General features: G+C 31.2%; 4 protein-coding genes and 1 long non-coding RNA gene across 5 annotated transcripts; 2 read left to right on the top strand and 3 right to left on the bottom strand.

Annotated features, from left to right (window-relative positions):
• Positions 1-2,314: 2,314 nt before the first annotated feature.
• On the top strand, positions 2,315-2,557 carry LOC106332974 (the record flags this gene model as incomplete). Its single annotated transcript, XM_013771456.1, has 1 exon — positions 2,315-2,557. A coding segment is annotated over one exon (243 nt), but the record flags the coding sequence as incomplete, so codon positions are not given.
• Positions 2,558-3,632: 1,075 nt separating this feature from the next.
• Positions 3,633-4,798, bottom strand: LOC106332973. Its single transcript, XM_013771455.1, is given in 3 exon segments — positions 3,633-4,172; positions 4,450-4,488; positions 4,755-4,798. A coding segment is annotated over 1 exon segment (492 nt). The 5' UTR covers position 4,172; positions 4,450-4,488; positions 4,755-4,798; the 3' UTR covers positions 3,633-3,679.
• Positions 4,799-10,044: 5,246 nt separating this feature from the next.
• Positions 10,045-10,590, bottom strand: LOC106332881. The gene has a single exon (XM_013771377.1). It carries the CDS (start codon positions 10,482-10,484, stop codon positions 10,263-10,265), a length of 222 nt encoding a protein of 73 aa, XP_013626831.1. The 5' UTR covers positions 10,485-10,590; the 3' UTR covers positions 10,045-10,262.
• A 2,550-nt stretch (positions 10,591-13,140) lies between these two features.
• LOC106333678 lies at positions 13,141-13,810 on the top strand. The gene is made up of 4 exons (XR_001268439.1): positions 13,141-13,248; positions 13,447-13,590; positions 13,670-13,727; positions 13,799-13,810. It is a non-coding gene; the product is annotated as an uncharacterized LOC106333678 (long non-coding RNA).
• Positions 13,811-16,998: 3,188 nt separating this feature from the next.
• LOC106333511 lies at positions 16,999-18,527 on the bottom strand. Its single transcript, XM_013771947.1, has 4 exons — positions 18,358-18,527; positions 17,929-18,059; positions 17,628-17,852; positions 16,999-17,336 (listed from the first exon to the last, which is right to left on the bottom strand). Exons 1-3 carry the CDS (start codon positions 18,525-18,527, stop codon positions 17,674-17,676), a joined length of 480 nt encoding a protein of 159 aa, XP_013627401.1. The 3' UTR covers positions 16,999-17,336; positions 17,628-17,673.
• Positions 18,528-22,926: the final 4,399 nt, after the last annotated feature.

Here is a 22,926-nt window from a genome sequence, read left to right as displayed (position 1 = left end):
AAAAAATCTAAATTTTACTTTTATAGCTAATTTGATTGTTTAATTTATTTTAATAATATAAAATTAAACAAAAAATGATGGAGGAGATATAAATTGTTATCAAATCTTTATTATTAAAATCATTAATTGTCATATATATATTAGTCATTTATGGTAATTCCGTAGGTTTGATTTAAGGAAAGAAAATAACATATCATATCATTATATCATATAGTTTGACCAACTTATGTATCTAACAACATATAAAAATCAAATGTGGACCTACTTATTTTTCAATTGAATGTAATTGACTACCTAATTGAGTGCCACCTATGCATTGGGGCCTATTTTAATTAATACAAAATTGAGGTTACATCTTTTCAAATGTTCCTCAATTAATATATAGGGGATATACTCTATCTATTACTGTTGGTTTTGTTTTATCATCTCAGGCTTCCATTGTTTTTTTTTTTAATTTAGCAAAAAGGAAAGAAAGAAAAAATGTCTAGCTTTTATTTAATAGAGGTCTAGCTTTCCGTTAATTCCATCCTCTTATCTCCCTTTATAAAAACACAACTAACCTGCCCCCTCACATCAACTAACCTGCCCCCTCACATCATCACTTGATTCACTTCAGAGTAAAAAGCATCTTATCATTCCTCTTCCTTCTTGATAATCATGTCATTCCTTTTCTTGTTTGATCATGAGATCATCATTATCGTAATTATCATGATTTATGATAATAACGATGATCATATTTCTTTTTCAAGTTTTATTTCTTCGTTAGACCATGGATGTACTTTGGAATGCATAAGAATCTCACCGAGAAGAAGATTCCTTGAATACTAGTGTTCCATTGGCATTATCCTTGCTGAGCTTTTTTTTGTTTTTTTATAAAGAAAAAAAATATTTTTCTTTTGTTTCTACTAAATTATCAGTAGATTTTTTTTATGTTTTAGGCATTTTTTTCTTGACCTTGCAAGGCTTATTAGTTTTGTATTGTTCTTTTGTTTTCTTTGATCTTTAGTTACTTGTTGTATTTTTTTTTGTGTTCTTTTTGTTCTGTTTATTCCTCCTGAGCTTTATGTAATTTTGATATTATCCCATAATTTTCCACTTGTCATGTTCTCTCATGAGTCTATCTATAGATTTGCAAATCTTTGTTTGTATTAAGCCTAATAATATTTTGTACACACCATTACTATGTAAGCGGAAAAGTCAAATTAATTATATTTGTTTTTTTATGAGAAAGAATTAATTATATTTGTTACAACATTTTCAATAATTACAAAATGAAAAATCACCACCCCATTCAAAAAACCAGTGCACCTTTTTCTTCAAAAAATAGGAACAAATTTTTTTAAAGAAAAGGGCGATGTGTTAGCGTTAGCAAGTACTTCCACCGGTTGTAACACAATAGGTTAAGAGTAGAAAACCAAGAACGTTTTCCAACAGCCTTTGTCGTCCATCGCCTGAACCATAAACCAGATCTTGAATATGATCCATTCATTAACTGTCTTTGGGGTTCATCAACAATTCAACATCTGAGCCACCGAGGGAGAGACTTGAAGCAAACCGATGTTAGCTAAGAGACCAAAACTATGATGATCCATCATTCAATGAACTGAGATGTTCGGGAACTGGTTCTTGAAACAACCGGTTTACAAATTACAATAGTGAGGGTTGATGATTGAGCTGTGTCCAAAACATCTGAGGAGCAAAGCAATTGTAGAAGGACATAGAGTTCTTGTTCTTGATGATGTTGTTGTTTAGTAAAAGAGACAATGTTGTAGCGACAGGGAGGTCATGGGACTGAGCCTGATTTGGCTTGTAATGTCTTTGACGATGTTATGTTTGTGGTGCTTAGGTATAACTGCATAACTCATGACCATCTTGTTATGTCACACACGCACAATCAATTAAATGTTCTATTAAGCAGATTGTGATTCCATGTTGAGTTTTGAAGAATCCGAAGTGATGGGCTTATTAATTGAGTCAGTGTGGAGCATGTACTCTTGTAACCAGTCGGCCCATTTTCTTTTTTCAATAACTCATGCATTCTAAATGGAACCATTCTAAAGTTTAAACAACAAAACAATAATGGCATAATGCCAGACATGAGGATTGAGGACCACAAGAGATGCATTGAACATTAAACATTGCAAGGGTGGATTGGCATGGACATGATCAATGGTTATGGCATTGATATGGGTTCCTTGTCTCCTTTTCTCTGTCAAGAATTTTATCCATACAACTTGTTTTGTTCCATATTTTAGCCACTCTCACGGTTTCTTTATATATGCATGGCCTTGTATCTAATAAGTCTGGAGTGTAAGACGTGATAAAGATGGTGAAGTGCAAGAAGGTGAAGCAACATGGTCGCTTGGGACGAAAGGATAAGCCGAAGTTTGGTGAAACTTGTATGCGAAGAAACCTGGGGATTCTGCGCAGGGTTTTACCAAGTTGTGAAGAGGTGGATGACGAGGAAGTCTTGATCCTCAAGTCAATTCAGCATCTCATGCTTCTCAAATCTCAGGTTACTTTACTGAGAAAGCTAGCCGAGGTTTGTGGACTCTAAAAGAACGTTAGTTCTCAAGTTGTTATGCATTATGTTATAAGATCTAAACGGAGAAAAATAAGAAAGAGGAGATCAAATAAACATGTAAATTAGTAAACATGTAAAAGTCCAAATAAACAGAAATGTTGGGTTTTTGTTGCTTAGGCTTGGGCTTCACATGTAAGTTCATTTTATGTCATTTTGAGCTATTATAAGAACGGTAACGTAAGAAGACCTTTAAGAGCATTTTAACGGGAGATTCTACCCATTGGAATTCTAAATTTTCATATATATGTATGTATATATTATATTTATGTATGTAATTGTTGAGTCCATTAATTTACGGAAAACCAACCCAAAATTTCTTAAAACATACATATATATAAAAGTTTAGAACTCCAATGAGTAAAACCTCCATTGGAAGTGCTCTTATATGACCCATTATTTGGGCCCACTATTAGCCTAATAACTAATGTGAGTATCATAATATTAGGACATTATTGCAGTGAGTTACAATTTTTTCAAAACTATTTTCTGTTTGAGAAATTTTTTGAATGTCTCCATTATATTTTGGGTGATCTACGCCCTACAGATATTGTTTACTTAAGAGTTAAGACCGTCTGTTTGTTTGCAAGTAAGTCTTAACACAAAGTTTGAATCCTAGATTTTCTAGAGTGGTAACTTATTGATAGTTCGCTAATTGCTGTTGAAATTGATATGCAGACGTAGCTAATTTAATCTCTGAATTTATTACGTATTTCTGAAATACATTTTTATATATAAAAAAAGTTTATTTTGTTATTAGTGCACAATCTAAAAGGCCTTTTACAAAATTTAATTGCAAATGATACATATATGTAAGAGATTAGTTTGTAAAACATGTACGAAATGTTAGATGTAGAATTTCACGGCTCGGTAAAATCTAAATGTATGACTTAAGTAATGTATTAGTGCATACCACATATAGTAAGATTATAGAATGGCGTCCAAAATATCTTTGAGATCAACCAAGTGATATTATTTCACTTCGAAAGTTGTTATAAGTAATATAGTGTTATCATATAATAATAAATATGTACATGAACTTATATCTTAATCATATTAGGTACTTCATATTCACAAGAGTGTGAAATGCATGCACATTTATTTGTTCCTACGGTCACTCGGTAAGTCTCCGGTGACTGAATTCAAATAGACGTCTGCGATGGTTGGCATAACGTCAACTCGCGCTCGGAGATAAACAATATAATCAAGTGTCTATTTTATCAAATAATCATCGTTGTCTTTGTCTATCAACTTGCTTCCTGGCACTAGCCTCTTGAGCAACTCCATACGTTTTCTCACTCTGACATTCGCAGTAAAGTTAGCATTTCGTCCAATAGTTGTACAACGATTCTTTACCCTATTTCGAGCTTTCTTGAGTATTCGACGAACCACATGTTTGTTGGTTGTCCTGTTTCTGGTCAACCTCCATATGGTTGCGCCGCTTCTTGCAGCTGCAATTGCTGTGTCCAACGATAGTCTTATCATGTCTTTCCTTACGTTCGTGGGATATCCAACAAAAGAATCTAACATGTGTAGAGTAGTTATCCATTTCTTGAGAAATTCTTGTTTAACCATGTTGTACGTGTTCATCCTAGTAAAATAAACACAAATGGATTATATATATAATAAACTAAAACATAGAGATATATCAGAAAACAAAAAATATATAGTGAACGCAAAAGCATATTATACATATACTCGGTGCTATATTCACCCACATAATTTTAAAGGATATATATAGTTACACCTAGTTTCGTCCTAATATTTCATTTAAATATTCGATACATATTTTGATTATGAAGGGAAGGCTAAGAATGAAATATGATTGAAAAACAAATGTGAAGTTAATGTAATCAGTAAACGCTTACCTTATGTTTGTTTCTGTTTCTAAATATCCAAGTAGCTCGCAGAGCCGGCCCTGAGTGGAAGCGGACCAAGCAGTTGCTTCCGGCCGACAAATAATAACTATATTTTCGGCCGAGATTTGACAGTAAGTTCCTTTAGCTAATTTGGTCATGGCACTATGGTTAACTGTCCAAGGTGATGAGTTCGAACGCTTCCCCCATCATAATACAACTATTTTTTATTCAGTGTTAATACTTAATACTAATCGGCCCAATAATTTTTTTTTGCTTCTGGCCCCTAGATTCCTAGGACCGGCTCTGGTAGCTCGAACCCTAGCTAGGAAGGATTGAGAGAGAAGGAGATAGATTAGATTGATGAAGTAGAGTATTTGTAGAGGAGATGAGAGTTTGCAGGCATTTATTGGACCAAAAGAAAGAAGAGAACGTAAGAGTGGGTAGGCCACGTTTATTAGGAGTTTTTAAGATGAGGTTTTTATCGTAATATAATAACCGACTCTTAACTTTAACTAAGAAAAACTAAGAATCGTCTCTTATGTGTATACTCTATTCACAAACCCATAAAAAGACAATTAATTAGTCCAGCATTGATTATATCATATATGGATTTTCAAACTTGTATGGTTTGATATGTCCACCATCATTATAACGTTAAATAGAATTCTACCAGGAGTTGAATCCCATGACTCACGGATGATACATAGAAGAAACAGCATGACACCGAAAAATGTGGTGAACTCTCAAGACTTTCATGCAATGGATCTACTCTCCGGAAAAAGGTAATTCAACTTAAATACGGGTCGTTAGTTCCACATGGATGGACGATTATTTATATTTAACTGAGTTGACTTTCATTACATGGATCATCTATTTATATTTAACTGAGTTTACTAAGCTGGTGGTGTGTGAATAATATCTAATATTCTGTTTTTTTTAAGTCTAATATTATGTTTTTACCCGACCACTTATGCCTTTGTTTTGTTTTATGGTCTAGCATTACGAAGATTTGGTTTCAATTCAAGTTGAAATTTTTAATTTTTAATGTATCCATTGAGAGGATAAAGGGAAAATATAGGTCCAAAATCTGATGGGTCCATCAAAGAACGAAAATTTAATCAAACAGAATTCTATCTGAATGAAAGGATACCCCTGTATAATTAAAAAAAAAGTAATTATTTGACTAAATTTCTTATTTAAACTAAGCAAAACCTAATATAAATGAAACATTATTAGGACTAACTTTTCGCAAAGTCATGTTTAGCATAATATACATCATAAAATCAACTATTTATATATATATTATATGTTTAGTTGAAAACTTATATATTAAATATTTTGAATAGGAATTTGTGCCTTCATCGTCTAGGAATTTAGCCTCGGGATTATACGTCAGATTCGACCTCCTGGATTCCCGTTCTGGTCACGGTTATGGCAATGGAGAGGTAGGCTTGTTGATTACATTGCTTTGATAGACAGGTTAGAAAAAGGCTCGTGTGGATAGAATAGCTGTGTGTCGGCGCTAGTTTTTAAGAGAAAATTTGATTGCAGTGGTCAACTAGACTTCTTTTTCTTTTTTTTTTACCTTTATTCATCTTTTCCTTCTCTCCAAATGAGACATCGTTTCAAACTCTTACAATCCAAAAGATGAGAAAAAAGGAAGGCTAGAACCTCCAAAAGCAACATAATTCTAAATAAATAATAACTCCTAACGAAAGCGGGCTGTGGAAGAAACGATCATAGGTCATAGGTACATGCAAAAAACTTCATTTTACACCTGAAAATGTCCAAACCAGAGTTGGAGGTAGGTAGTTGGTGGTGATACTGATGCACTCCGCAGCTGTGGGGGAGATGCATTCCGATCCAAACCAAACAGCTTTGCTCTGATCAGTAGATGAACTTCTTTTAATAGAGTAGAAATAGATCTTGAGGTAGAGTTATGGAGTCTCGTGTTCCTCTCCCTCCAGATGACATAGACTACAGCCTGAAAAAGGAACTTACAAATCAATCGGATCCTCTTATTTGAGGGATTAGCACGCAGCCATTCCAAAACAACGTCGAAAAGCTAGCATTCCAAAACATCGTGGTCAACTAGACTTCGGTTTGGTGTCGTTGGCCGCGGCCTTTTGCTAATGACGAGAATAGGTGATGATAATTGAGAAGGAAGTAGGCTTTGAAAGAGCATTACGGGCCCATGCACGTGTTTACGTCGAGTTGTTTTAGCTGCCTCGCCGCGTGTTACATAATTTCTAAATCATTAATTTATTGAATTCTCGTCTAATTTGTCATTTATTGACAATCAAAATTAAGTATCATGATTAGAACAACACCGCTGGTACGAAACTACATGGGTTTCTTAAAACATCAAAATATTAATTTTTTAAATAAACTAATTTTTTTTGTCAATTTAAACAAACTAAATTACCTAAATGTTTTTTTTTTTTAAATAACAGCCAGTATTAAAATGATATGTGGACAATAAACTAAATATGGGTATCTGATAATATGGCCTACAAGATGGTCTCCTTTTTTCTCTTTTCTGTTTTTCTTTTTTTTATTATTTTTTATCTATCAGATATTAAGGTGATGATTGTTTGGATGGTTTTTAGATTTTAGTTTTTGGTTTTTGGCTTTTGGTTTTTAGTTTTTAGATTTTGGTTTTTAGTTTTTGGTTTTTGATTTTGCAGTAGTTTTTAGATTTTGAAAAAACTCGAATGGCAATTTTGGTTTTTAGCTTTAGATTTTTGATTTTACTGTAATTTTAGTTTTTAGAAAAATACAAATGATATTTTTTGCAGGTTTTAATTAATTTTAGTATATTTTAGTTAATTATTTTCTGTTATTTTTTAAAACGTTAACTTATAATTTAATTTATTTTTTAAACAAACTTAAAATTACTATAAGAATATATCACAATTTTCAATAAAATAACACCAATAGATTATTAACAAAACATGCAAACTTTACATAAAAGTAAATTTAAATAATTAAATTAATTTTAGTGGCAAATTTAAAATATTGTTCTTAATATATATTATTTTGTATTATATATGTTAAACAAATTCTTAGTACTAAAACTTATTTGCTCATACTTATAGTAGTTAGCATTTTATTTATTTATTCCTATATTAATGCACAAATGTAACAAAACTTTTAAATTAAAATAAAAAAGAAAAACAAGAAAAAGCATCGTGAGATGTAGAAACCAAGAAAATTGAGATTTTGGTTTTTCTTTAGAAAATGACAGTTATTTGAAAAACTAGTTTCCCTAAAATGTAGGGAATCTATTTTCTTAAAAACTTGATTGTCTAAAAATTGGTTTTTCCAAAAACAAAAGCCAAAAACTACTTCAAAATCTGTAAACAATCAACCTCTAAGTTATAACCTCTCGATAATCATGTTCTAAAAATTCATAATTTAAATTCAAAAATATCTTTTATTCAGTTATCACTGTCTCGCATCATACATGGATTAAATAAATCTTACAAAATGTGTAAAATTTTTAAATTTATTAACCAAGAAAGATCGAAGGAACATATTTCCTCCTCGCCCAAAAAAACAAAAAAAAAAAAAGGGATAAATTTCACTAGTTTATGGTTTTGTCTACAGAAGTGAGAAATTTTCTTACTCTAGCTATCCCTTCCCATTTTTTACTATTCAAGTACTCTGTAAATTTTCCTATTATTGTTTTGTTACACCAATCCTAGCAGCTGTTTAGAGGTATACATTTTTATAATGAATTGTTTATAACATTTTATGCATTCTATTTCATTAGATCTTTCACAGTTACACAAATGAAGGTTAAAGGAAAAAAAAAATTGATGTTTAATGGAAAGGGATCTCATCTTATATTTATTATAATTAATTATATAATTAAATTAAAAAATAATTAAAATAAATTTAGTTTTATTTAATTTTTTTGCCAATTCATGAGTAATCATATGTCAAATGAGTGTCTAATAGAGTTTAAAAAAGATCTTTAATGAAAATCCTTGAATCTTCCTCTATTTGTTTTTGTTTTTCTGTTTTTTAATTCATGAGATATGATCTCAAATACTAGCGCCGGAGACTGGAGGTGACGTTATGAAGTGCATGGGCACGTTGAGAGAAAGTTAATCATTAAATGGGTCTTTGACTTTGAGCACATACATGATACAACAAAAACAACATTTTGGTGAATTATTCCATCTTTATGTTATAATAATATTTTCAGTTTTTTTTAAAACATTTTCTTTGCTTTTAATATATCATACTAATATAGAGTATTTTACAAGGAAGATTTCGAACCAGGTTTAGGATACGACACTCGTGCACTACAGAGTCACTGGAATCTCTCATATATGCGTTTCCTAAACAAACAAAAATCTCATATCCTTAAAAAAAAAAAGTCTCATATCTTAAATTAAGACCGTGGAGTGTCGCAGTCTAATTTATTTGATAGCTGATATTGTTATAGATCGAGTTGGTAAATGCCATATAATTTGTCTGATTTTTTTTTTCTTTTTTGAACCTATATTTGTCTAATTCGTAAATGGAGCAGTCGAACATGGTCCAAAATTTTAGAGGGTCCATAATTTTTTATTATAAATTTAAAATCATATATTTATAAAAAAAATCAGATAACTATATTTAAATTTAATTTTAGTATTTATTAACCAGTAAATATAAATTACAAATTTGATTTTGTTTACATAACCAACAAAAATGTAATAAGAAATGAAATAATTAACATTTATATCAATTATGTATTTTGGAAAGTAAAAAATCGTCGTTGGTGTTTGTTTCAATATTCAATGTAAATTTAGAAAGTTAATAATTTCATTATATTTAGGAAACTGTTCTTAATTAGTGATTATAAATAAGGAAATAAATTTATAATTTTTCAGCAACTTTTACAAAAAAATAGTAAACACAAAGAAGAAAGACTAGTCTGAACTTCTGTCGATAAGAAAAATGAATAATCTTCAACTACTTGTTTAATCAAATCAAGAGTCTACGGTTTTTTATCTAACCACTATCCAGGTTCTACTGATTTATTAGTTTTTTTTATAGATTATAACTCCCGATTGTAGATACAAAAAAAAATGAAAAGAAAAAGAAAACTGAAAAATACATAGTTTCAAAGAAGTGTTTTCATAAGTTTTTAATTATAAAACCAAAAAAATGTTTCTTCCGGTCAAATTAGATTAGTGTATTTATTATATATTATAATAATATTTTGTCAGAAAAACATAAATTATTTCAAGTTATTATAAAGGGCCTTTTTTTTTTTTGAACAGGGTTTCTATAAAGTTTGAGACGCCCTGCCATCTAGTCAATTCAATTATATCCACCTAATAATTAATTACTTCTTGTTAGATACATATGAAATTGTACTCTCGCAAAACCTGTGTCGTGACTGACATCGACATGGCCTTGATCAGTTCAGGTACTCTAGTTGTGGATACTTTGTAGCAAAAGATTTACCAATAAGAGATGCTCATCTTTAAATTTGGAACGTAGGACGTTTTAACCAAATCAGGATATCTAATATTATGAAATTTTGTTTAGGGGGATTATGAGATATTGTTCGTAGGGTATGGGTACTAGACACGCGGTCAAAGCTGCATGCATGTAAAAGGACTACTCACAATTCACAATAAAATACAACACAAATATAAATCCACATAATTACATCAAATTATAGAGTAGGCATCATAATTTACGAGTAACCAATAGCATTAAATTAAGAAAATATATAGAGAGACTAGACGTTTGTTCCACGATTATACCGTTGCTTCGTTTATTTCAGCCACGTGAATATATGGTTATGGATCTTCGATCTAAAGACCACATAAAGAAGAAATACGACGAAGAAGTTGGACTCTTGCTTGGAGTAGCAAAATGTGATCAGCCGTGAGACGATAAAGTGTGTTACTGTCAACTTCACCTGAATAAATCATTTCCGGAGCAACCATCTGCCGGAGACGGGTCATGAGCTTCCTTGAGTTCACATTAACCATTACTCTCTTTCTTATCCGAACTTGAAGCCCTCTACACCTCATCCTTTCGCACACGAACGGTTTTCTTCGTACGTATTACGCTATCGTAAAAAAATCTAGAGAGAGTGTGGGTGTGATAGTTAGAGAGATGATATGTGGATTAAACAAGAAACGATGTGATTTTATAGATAAGTTGGACGAAGACACGAATTAACTCTTTTCTGCGAAAAAAAAAACATGAATGACTCTCTCACGCTTGATGTACGATCAGCCCACGTGTGAATGACAATTGTAATGGATTTTTTTTTGATAACCGAGTATCATAGCCCCACCGTGGTGGTCTAAACTAGAAACCGAAGCGAGCAAGGACGCTACCAGGACGTCACCATGTGGCTCACCGCGAACGGTCTTTGGTCTCAGGCGCTGGAATTCCGCATGTGAATTCTCTAGTGACCGGGTTTTGAACTAAGGTGGCGGAACTCACAGCTGTGAGTCCTTTATCACCAGAACTAGAAGCCCCGGTTGTAATGGATTTATACTAGCGCGGATGATATAACTTAAGTTTAAAACTATTTTGTCAATAAATATTATCCAAATAGCCTGTAAATTGAAGTTCATGTTTTTCTCTTTCTTGTCGAAAGGGTATATAGAAGCTCTAACTATTAAGAGCACTTCCAATGATGTGTTACACATGGGAGTTCTAAAGATTCATATATATATAAATATATATTGTATATGTGTATGTAGGTGTGGGATCTATTATTTTGTTTTAAGAACTTTAAAGATGGGTTCTCTACAAAATAATGGACCTCACACGTACATACATATATACAACATATATTTATACGCATATGAATCTTTAGAATTCCAATGGGTAGAACCCCCAATGGATAGAACTCATAAGATTTACCGAGGCTTTTAAGCTGATATTTATTTTTCTCACCATTGTGAATTAAAATCATTTTTTTCTAACAATATTTTCCTTTTCCGCTAAATAAAAACAATTGCACAAGATCTTCAAAATTACTAAGCTTGAGAAGATTCTCTTAAACACACAAAAGCAAAATAAATGTCTCATCATATTTTAAATTATAAACTACAGCATCGAAAGTTTTTAATATGGACAATGGTGATAGAAGCTACATGGTGCTTTTTGATAAAGAAGCTACATGGTGTTGTGTTTTGCAAACATTTGAATTCTTATTGTATAGATATTGTTGTTGCTCTGTTGATCCAATAATACACGGTTACATTAATGGGTAATTAATTAGTAATGCACATACGACAGAGAACACACCCGTATTGACCAAAACCCATCCATGAGTGGATAGCAATTCGGAAGACTATGAGTCGGTCCACGTTCTACGCTTTGCCTCCACAGGCCAAACCAACAAATAATTCTAATACTTACAAAAAGCCTCATATTATTGATGATTACTATTTCAACAACAAACTACGTTGTATGCATCGATTTCTCATCAAAATAGTATCGTACGTATAGTAGAGCCTGTAGAACACTAGTCAACAGCGACTAGCGGATAACGATGACGAATAATCCGACTAGATGGGATTTCTTTCAATAACCAATAAAAACTTGATGTATTTTCTTCAATGTACGAACCCTAGTGATATCTATGATTAATATAAGAATTTGAAAGGACACCATGTATAGAGGTACATTAGGTTGTGAACAGTTCCGCAACAAGTGGCTGCACTAATATTCATCAATTAAGATTCGTAGTATGTTGGGAGCGATCTGAAAATGGCTTAAAATCACAATTTATAAGAACTAAAAGAGCTACACGTAAGTTTAATATCGATCTTATCATCTTACAATCAAGGATGCGGGGCCTTTGTTCAAAATCAATTTGTGTGCTGAACCTCATGAAATAACAGTTTTAAACGTCCAAATTCATATTAAAATATAAGAGTATATATTATGACATTGTAGTGTAAGTGTTTATTGGTAATACTTTATTACATAGGACCGGGTATCTCTGGAACAAAGATTTCCGATCTAGGGTTAAATGTATAAATTGTTTTTTTTCTACTAAAGGGCTTTCAATTTTTTTTTTTTTAAACATAAATTGTTTACAAGATAAGATTGTCTTTATAGATGGGAAAAGCTTGCATGAAACAATCTCCATATAAGTTAAAATCTCATACCTAAGAAACAACTAAGGTAGAGATTAGAAGAACCAACAGAGCATTGAAAAATAGATACTAGTGGTAAGAGCCATGACCACACCGACCATGCTAAATGTATAAACTGTTACAATCCCTAAGTTATACTATTCTATTGTGCGCAAATGCGTGACAACTTTTTTCAAAAAAGAAAAAAGCGTAACAAATTGGTTACTAAGACCGTGATTAACCCGGGGTTCTTAGAATGAGGTTCTTATCGGAAATTAAGAAACTGTTTCTTAACTTTTAACTAAAATGGATAAAAACCGGTTCTTGAAGTCCTTATTTAAGAATCGGTTTTTAGTTTTTTAGTTAAAAGTTAAGAAACAGTTTCTTAACTTCCGCTAAAAAACACATCCTAAGAACTCCGGGTTAATCACGCTCTAAGAACACCTCCGTCGGTGTATCCAAAAAGGAGTTCTAAAAGAAAAGTAGAAAAAAAAAATGAAAAAGGCATTAATTAGTTAAAACCAGTGCTTAATTAAGGGTAAATAGAATTGGTAAGAACTGCCTACGTGGCACACACGTATTGGCTTCTTGTTTCTATTGGTCCTCTCTCTCTCTCTCTCTTCGTCGGGTTTTTTTGTGTGAGAAATGTCGTCGTCTCTCCTTCTCCAAATCCATCCATGAAATCACCTTGAAGGTTCGAATTCTTTGTGTTTTTTGTAATGATTTGAAGTTTGTGAATCTCGTTGGAATTGAAATTTGGTTTCGTTGGGTAATGATTAGGGTTTTTGTTTGAGAAGCGAAATTAGGGATTGCGAGTTGATTGTTCGATTGATTGCAAGTTGAATCAAATTGTATTCATCTTTTTTTTTTTGTATGCAACATCGGTTCCTAGAATCAAAGCACGAAGATGTTTCAAGGTAGAGACAATATGTGACTTCAATGAAGAAAATGGATTACTTTCTGCTTCTGGGTATCATCATTCTCCTCTTCCTCTCTGGGTCTGTAGCTTCAGCTCCTTCGTCAACTTCACCAGCGAGTTAGTCTCACTCTGTTTTCTGCAATGTCTGTGATTCTTTTATAATGCTTCTTCTTAATAGTTAACTTCCCTTTTGTAGTGCTCCTACTATCTCGGACTCGGAGAGATGTCTCGCCGCAATTTCACAACAATCACTGGTAATCCTCTGGTAATCCTCTGCATGAAACAATATTTATTGTCATCTGTGATTCTTTTGTTTTCATTGCAGAGTCCGGCGCTAAAAAAAACTTTGGATTCCACGGATACATGTGCAAACATGTTCATCTTGAGCATGTCTGGATATATGTGTTACACTTATTTGGGTATATTTTTATTAGTCATTTTTCTTTAGCTCATCATTATTTATGCACCGGCGAGTCTTTTTCTTCTATTTTGGATACATTCTGAACATCAATAGGGAACTCATAGAGGTCTGGAAATGTAATCCTCATGAATCGCAGCTCCATGAGTGAGATCTGTTGCATTTCTGAGTTTTGGAATATTAAGCTTGACTATTTCCTTTTTATTATAGTAGTCTGTTCATGATTGGCTACAAAAAAACCGTATATGGTTTTCCAAGTACCAACTAGATTTATACATTTCTTTTATATTTGTTTAAAATTTTTAATTATAAATTTGTATTTTATTTTTAATATGTTTTTATGTTATATTTGTTTGAATTTTATGAAATCCAATAATTTATAATTTTTGTAAAATTTAAATTTAATAATTTAATTTCTAAGAAAAAACAAAAATTAAGAACCTCATACGGTTCTCCCAATGGACCTTCTCAAAACAAATTACAATATTAAAAGTTCTAAACTTCATAAAGTACACAATTAATAATTAAATTAATTTTAAGAATTTATTAAGGGTTCTAAGCAATGGAGGTGGTCTAAGGCTTTGAGTCTGGATGTTTTATATGTGGTAAATTTTCAGAAATTTCCTCGACCAGGGTCTACTCATGTAGAGTTTATTCTCGCGTCGACTAAAGCCTAAACATATCTCGGAGGCTAGATCTTAAGTAAATGCCACTATCAAAACCGCTGTATTTTCAGACATATGAACTAATTTGGTTGAATTAGATCACCACCACATCAGTCGATGGATGTATTGAGAAAATAACATTATTAATAAAGACAATATTCATAAATGGCCGTATCTGCAATGAAGCCCATGCATGCATGTCTATTTTACATATAAAAAGACACATTACGTCTTTTTCTTCGCTGAGTTGTTTCCTCTCTTCTCTTGCTCACTCACATTCATAATAATACTTACAAAATTAATTATCTAGTCGTAATAATCCGCGTCTTGCACAGAATATGATTATTAGTTTCGTTATTTTTAATAAAAACACATTAAATCTGTTTGATCTGGATATCGGTTCGGTTTTAAGTTATTTTTTTGTTTTTAATCTCCTAAAATATAACTATTATTTTAAATTAATATTTATTTTAGTTTATTCGGTTAGAATGTTTGATTTTTTAGTTTTTTCGGTAAAAACCAAAAAAATTACTATTATTTGTTTATTTTCATGTTATGAATTTTAGATAGTCGTCATGTCGAACTAATGGTTTCATATCATAGTTTGTAAACGGATAATAGTTCAAGAAAAAGAAAAGAAAATTATTAAGACAAAATCATTTCACTACAATTTGGTTAGTAGTGAAAGAAACATTAAGAAAAAAATATTTCAACTTCTAGAAAAAAATAGATATTTCAGTTGTGATAAATACTTAGTCACAAAGTGCTCACATCAATGTGCACATATATGTGTATGTAAAAGTATATAAAAATAGTTGACAAATATATACAAATATTGTTAATTAATATTAAATGACATTTTTGTTCAAAATAATACATGAAAGATAAAATTTAAAAGGCCTTGACATAAGTGAATTTTTTTCATATAAAGAAAAACAAATTTTCATATAAAGAAAAATAAATTGTATCCATAAATAGAGGTGGACACATATCGAATATCCGGGTATTTGGAGGTATTCACGTCGATTCAATCTTTAGCCACCTGGATAGTCGGTGACTCTGATATCCGAAATGATTTAGAATTTTAAAGAATATCCGATTTGATACGTAGATAAAATAAAATTTTAAAAATAATTGAAAATTTTTAATAGTAACATTTTATTACAAAAATAAAATATTATTTAAAATTTAAAATTTTAATACCTAATATAATAAATTTAATTCATAAAAATATTGTAAAACTTATATAAACTATAATATATATAACATATATATATATAATTCGGTACATATATGTGTATATGTGCATATAACAGATCGAATTAGATATTCGTTCCTAAAATATAGGTATTTATGATTTGTTTTTTTTTTAATTGTATTTTAGTATTTGATTTGCTTCGTAGCGTTCCGGATATCCATATTTTTTTGTTCAAATCAAAACGAATAACGAATCAAATCAAAATTTATAAATATTTTGCCTAACTTTATCCGTAAACAATAAGAATAATATATATATATATATATATAGTTTAGCTTTTGATTCGTTATATGTTTTGATTCGAACCGAAAAATCTAAAGTTCTATTGAAACTATGTATGTGAGTTTTATATTAAAAAATACGAAATATATAGTGTGAACGCGTTAACATATTTATTATCAAATCATTATGATGTTGCTACATGTCTATTACAGTATGAAAACATTTATTAAGATGTTTCTCTTTTAATTTTAATATATAAAGGGTAATGGATGAGATTACGATTTTGTGAGTGTGCACGTACACGTGTTTCTATCTCTTACAATAGTTTCCGTTTTTCTCGGGCTCATGTGCATGCTCCAATACGACTGTGTCATATCACAGACATATCCCATTTACTGATTAATAGTATTCCATACATCTCATAGTAATCGTCCTATCTCTTCAATTTCTGATTACTCTGTCTACTAGTTTTGCATTATTTTGAAACTAGACTAGGGACTTTGTAACATTGACAGATGATGTACTTTGACAGATGATTGCAATAATGAACAACGTATACATAATTACATACACCATGCCAACGTGTATACATATAGTCTGAAAAGCTTTCTTGCATGCGCGTGTTGAGATGTCATATGGGGAAGGGTCTGCGATGTGGGACACAGAAACTGAATGAACCTCACGTGCACACGATTATTACTTTGAAGTTTGTAACTCCTTCCCCTTCTCCTCTCCAGCTTCAGTCCTTTTCACCACTTTCACAAATCAATTATGGATCCTACTATTTTAGAACTCCTTAAATTTTTAAAAAATATAATTTGTAATCACTCTTTCTACAGCAAAATATCTGTAAGAAATAAACAAGTTCCACTTAGTATTTGCTTGCTAGATCATAGTTGATCAAACTTCCAATTTTAATTACAAAAAATTGAAGTGATTTGTTTTTAATTAAACTTCCAGTGGTGAATTAGCAAAAAGGTATCACAAGCTATTCCAGAATTGTAACAGTTTTCTCGACATACAACTACTTATCAAAGACTAGACAGGTAACATGGCAATATGTTCAGACAGACACATCTTTGTCATCCTAATTCATACATCATATCCTACAAGCTTATCAACAAGACACGCTTTCCAGTCACACAATAAAACCAATTATTTCTTCCGTCTCAAAACTATTGTAATTATTGTTATACAAATAATTAAAACGGAATTTTACAATGATAAGCTTGACTATTATGCCTACATTAACTTTACTCAATTGGAACTCTCCTTGGTGGATCTGGCTTCACCATTTCCTCTGTCATATAACAAAGAGAAACAAAACCATTTAGCCTGTTTTAGTAATAACAAAACAAGCCCACGAATTTTACAAGCAGCCTCATCGAATTTAAAGTTTAACAACTCTTAAAAAGGCTTGATGCATTCAGAACGTATGATTTTCAGTATATTCAATGAAGTTTTTCTACTTAACATGTCTCATTGGTGGATAATTAAACTATGAATGTTATTGAGTAGTCCTATGTTTAAAAACCCATTAACAACTTCTCTTATTACAACATGCATGATTGAGGCAAAAGAATCAACATACCTTGAAAAGAGGAAAAGGCAAGTGAAAGATCTGTTTCACGGATTAGTCAAATTCGCTGTCCTTCTAAGATAACCAGTGCTGGCTTTGGAACGCTAATCCTTCCGTTGTGCATTGCGTGTTCTGCAATGTCTGACCTGATATTCCTATAGTTGTTATTATCTTCCCTCACGGTTGCACTCCTCGCTGATACTTCCATCGTAACCAAGTTCGTGATTTGTAATGTCCCTACTTCAGAAACTATCTTAGCGCCAATGCATTCAAACTAGTTCGATGCATGCTTAGGGTTAAAAAAAGCTCTCACCTTTAAGAGCAGAGCCAGCCTTCGGAAGCGAGATCATCGGTCTGTACATATGACAGTCAGAGTTTAGATATTCCTTCACTTTCTCCGACAGTCTTTTCTTGTTCTTCTTTACCGCCACCTCCGCCTTCAATAGCCCTGTTCTTTTCATAGCCGTTGCGGTCGGTGGTAGCGACAAAGAATAACATTTGGGTGGAGACAAGATGATCGATTTTGAAAGTGAATTAAACTACCGGAGCTTGCCGCAGCGACTAAAAATGAAGACGCTGCTATCGCTGATATTTCCAGCGTCTAATTTTGTTATTGCGTCTAACCGCGCGGCTGAAAAAGTATGCTTGTCTTGTGTTAACGGCGCTGCATTTCCGATGGCGAAGATGTACTTTTCAGTTATTGACGCTGGGGAACGGCGTTCGTAAAAAGAACAAGGCTAATGACGGCGGAGGCATCTGTATCTGCGGCGGGAGCGGTGAAAATTTGGAAAACAGAGGAGCGAACAAGTATGCATCTGATTTGAGGTAGGCGACGACATTCCTGACAAGTCTTCTGTTTGTCCTCTTTGGTTTCTTTCGCACGCTCAACGGAGTTCTCCTTCCTCCTTCCATGTAAAGTCAACCTCTTGTTTCTTTGGCAAAACGATGGACGTAAATATAGCACCGACGTCGACGGAGAGAAGAAGAAGATTGAGAATCACACGCGCCACCATGATATCACGGTCCTTTGACAGATAGAGGCTAAAAGGAACTGACACATGTTTTGTTCGACGTAAGCTATACGGAAACTTTTGGATAAACAGAGAGCTTTGACCTTTCTGGGCCTAGTCCATACTTTAAGCCCCTCATAATTTCAAATGCTAAAGCCCATGATAAAAGTCAAATTTATTTACAAAACTAAGCCGATCACAGAGAAATGCATGAGAATCTTGTAGTGTACATAAAAAACAAACTGAACCGAAAATTGTCAAACTGAAAACGAGTTTAGTTTTGTTTCTACTGGAATAAATATGATAATGAAACTTTTATATTTCCTCTGTTTTGTCATTTTAGAGTAAAATTTAAGTTATAAACAAATGTCGTTTTATAATTTCAATGCAAAATTGATTAACTTTCTATATTATATAACTCTATATAGATTGAAATAAAATTATGTGTATAGGTATATGATTTTTTTTAGATATACAAAATTAAATATTTTTTTAATATATATGTATAAAGCGAAAACTACACTTAAAATGAAATAGATAAAATAATGACTAACAATCCGAATTTGGTGCAATCGAACATAATATACCTTAATTTATTTTAAAATCTTAAACCGAATAAATTTGAACAAAACAAAAAGATTTTCATGTGAAATGGATAATTTCTTCCTTTTTTTTTCATGTTATCAGAACGAAGGTCGTAAGCATCTAGACTAGTATCAACATTATACGACGCATGTTGGATTGTCGTCGTTGGGTCCAAGTCCAAGCCATTTGAAAATGCCCATTGACTCTTCAACTCCTCTCCTCTCCTCTTGATTTGTACGCATCCCTCGTATACTAAAGCACAAGTCACTCAAACAATAAAATTTTGACATGTGTAATTGTTTTTACAAAAAAAATTAGACCAAATTCTTTGATTTCAAATATTTATGTAATTACAAAATTATTAAATCACTGTTTTTCTTCGAACTGATATCATCACACGTTCCATGAATTAGTAACTCCTGATACCAACTGCCCATCTCTCATATATAGAGTTCAGTTAACTATTTTTATCTTTCGATTCTTCTTTTTTGATTCTTCTTGGTAGTTTCACTTTCTTTGTCTTTTTATGTAGGTTTTGAGTGCAGCAGATATCTTTATTCAAATCGATCATTTAAACACAGTTTTCTATGATTCTTTCTACATGATTCAAGTTGATATCATAGTTTACTTCTATTTTGTATTCTATTTTTTTTTTAAAAAGTGAAAACCAGAGATTTGTTTCAAAGGATATTACTATTAGAAGCATGAAGTTATTTGATTCTCAGCGTGGTTATTCCCGTGAAAGAGGTAAACTGATTACATTTAAAATTGTAATTATCTAAAATATGTTTAGAAAGATGAAGCTTTGTAGACATTTTTAAAAAAGTTAGAAGAAAACTAGAAAAACAGAGTGCGGTTTAAACATGTGTTATCTAGGTTTAGAAAATATGACTCTGTATGGGAAACATATGTATATCTTATTTATAGTTTGTTGATTTTACTATCTTTTTAACATCACTAATTTTACTAATCTATCAATGAAATTTCTAGGAGAAACATATTTTAATATGAAAATGGTTGCAAGTAAATATTCAGTGAAGATATTTAATCAAGTTTTACATGTGTTATCTAAGTTTTACATGTGTTATCTAGGTTTAGAAAATATGACTAAAATAAAATTTTATTTTTATGCTTTGAATCATTATAAGTTATGATCAGATAATTTGGAAAATAATGAAAGTAACCCGTGCTATAATACTAGTTGTATATATACACACGCACATGTGTTTTATCTCTAGATTTACGGAATGATCCCCTACATTTCATGCAACCTGAATAGTTTCTCATCGTTAAAAGAATAAAACATTTGTTTTAGGAATCTTGGTCTTGTATTGTTGAATGTATGGCGTTCAAAATTTTCAGAATAATACACACTAGATGACTTCTCGCTACTCGCTAGGATACTTTATTATTAAATACTAGATTCCTTATAGTATCTTATAAATTATAAATTTAATTTTTTTTTAAAATATTTAAAATTTAATTTATATTATTTAATACCAAAAATCACAAATATGGCTAAGAATTGGTTGATTTTATTTGTGATTTTTTGACAATATTAAATTGATTGATTTATTGCTCATAGTTAACAGATTTGTTTGATTGGTTTTCAGTTCATAGTAATGTATCCTTTATATACTAAAGCACAAATCACATGACCAATAAAATTCTGAAACATGTTATATATTTAAATTTTTTTTTAAAAAGCAAAAAAAAAATGAAAAACTTAAATGATTAAAAACAGTTTTGTTTAGTAACCGATTTCTATTTATTTATTTTCTAGGTAAAAGAAAATGATAATATATCTCACACTACACCCATGATCCCACTATCTTGAAACTGTGTATTTTTCTGTAGATTAAATTAACTCACGATGTCCTAAATCTAAATTCATTTCATCTTGCAATTATAAATTGTAAATTTTAAAAATCTCTGGAACGGCTTTGCTGATTCTCTTAAATTTCAACTTCTACCAGAAAATTTTAAAACTTCTAATGATGTATGTACATCGCCAAATCTACAATTCTAAATCCATATCGAAATAGTTTTGGCCAAATGATGTTGTGGATTGATAGACGTACTGCAAAGTTGGAAGATGAATGTTAAAGTCCAGGTTAGTAAACTAAAAACGTCTTTAATCCCCATGCTCAAAAAGTTTCTTTTCTCTTTTTTCATGAACTTAGAACATATTTATAACTTTTCTACTTCTTTATGTACTATTCAAGATTCATAGCATAATAAACAAAAATGCACAGCATATTTTTTATTTATTTTTTGTATTAATGTTAAATATGCACAACATATTTGTTCACGAGACAACAAATAGAGTTTAAGAAACTCAGGTGATAGAGAACACGATAAATATTCAGGTCAACTTTCTAGATCTACGAAATTAAGACATTTTCGGTATTTTATGCAAGAGATATTATTTCTTACACCAAAAAAAAGAGATATGATTTCCTCTATTAATTTTTTTTTTTTGAAATGATTTTATTGGGGTTTAAGAAGATATTAATATGTAACGTTCATGTGTCCATACTGGAGATATAAACAACAAATTTTTAATTTTATTTTAAATTTAACAGAAAATATAACCTTTGAAATACATTTATTTTCACTGTAAAATTATATAACCCTTGAAATAATATTCTTTCCATTTTAAATCATGAAACAATGCCAGTGCGCAGCACGAGAGGTAAACTAGTAGTATTATATTTGGTGACTGTATATATGTTGTGTTGTTCCAATATTTGAGTTTTCACGTTAAAACAATACTATTCAAATTCATGACTTTTAACGATTAAATGTATGTTTTGTTGTTTTCTCTTGTATACGTACAAATTTTATTATTTTTTTATTGAAAGTTTTGTTTATTGATCATATGCGTATTAATAAAAAAAAAATTATCTCGGAATTTTACAGCATTTGTTTTTGTATGATGACATTTTTTTCATATTTTCAGTACCTAGTTATACAAATAATATGTACATGTGTTTTTTAGAAGAAGTTTTGATCCCGCAAACTTGAGGAAAACTCTTCATCATGTCAGCTCATCCATGTTTTCCTATAACATTAGATTCATTAGATGCCTCGTTAGAACCCTTTACGTATCCACATATGGTTTTGCCTATTAATTATATAAAAGAGATTACATTAGACTGAAAATGGTGACTGATAATAAACTAGTTAACAGATATGTTTATTTGTGTACGTGCAAATCTTACCTAAAAAGCAAAGTGCAATTTTATTGGTTGTATACAAAATATGTCTTGAAATCGTAACAGAACTATCTTATCTATTAAAATCAAAACAAAAGAGTAAAGCTTCAATTCTTCAATACACACAACCTAATTACATATCTGATTGATGCCTTGAGCTAGACTCATACGAAGAAACACCATGTCATAAATCTGCGTAGAAGCTTGATTTGCTTTGACGGGGATTTGTCAGTGAACATAAGTCCAAGTGTAATTATTTGCTTAATTTTCCCCAACGTTCTCTCTTCAATCTTCATATTCTCATCAACCACTCTCTCTCTAAGTTATCCGACCATAAACTCTTATTTACTCAACATACCTCCTTTCTGGATCTTCTTGTTCCTCAACAGGTTTTAGATTTATAATCCTTTCCAAGATAAACAATCCAAAGTTAAATATATCTGTAGATGATAACACAAACAAAAACACACGTAACTTGAAATTTTTGTATTTTATATT

The sequence above is a fragment of the Brassica oleracea genome, chromosome C3 (genome assembly GCF_000695525.1).
Source record: "Brassica oleracea var. oleracea cultivar TO1000 chromosome C3, BOL, whole genome shotgun sequence".
Lineage (NCBI taxonomy): Eukaryota > Viridiplantae > Streptophyta > Magnoliopsida > Brassicales > Brassicaceae > Brassica > Brassica oleracea.
This window is presented reverse-complemented; position numbering and strand designations above follow the sequence as displayed.

Excerpts from the sequence above, each read along its gene's own strand:
- LOC106332881 (XM_013771377.1), bottom strand. The coding sequence starts at position 10,484 with ATGAGGTGTAGAGGGCTTCAAGTTCGGATAAGAAAGAGAGTAATGGTT.
- LOC106333511 (XM_013771947.1), bottom strand. The coding sequence starts at position 18,527 with ATGGAAGGAGGAAGGAGAACTCCGTTGAGCGTGCGAAAGAAACCAAAG. Across the intron at positions 18,060-18,357 it reads ATACAGATGCCTCCGCCGTC|ATTGAAGGCGGAGGTGGCGG; the intron begins ATTAGCCTTGTT and ends AAGAACAGGGCT. Across the intron at positions 17,853-17,928 it reads GGCTGGCTCTGCTCTTAAAG|GGACATTACAAATCACGAAC; the intron begins GTGAGAGCTTTT and ends TTTCTGAAGTAG.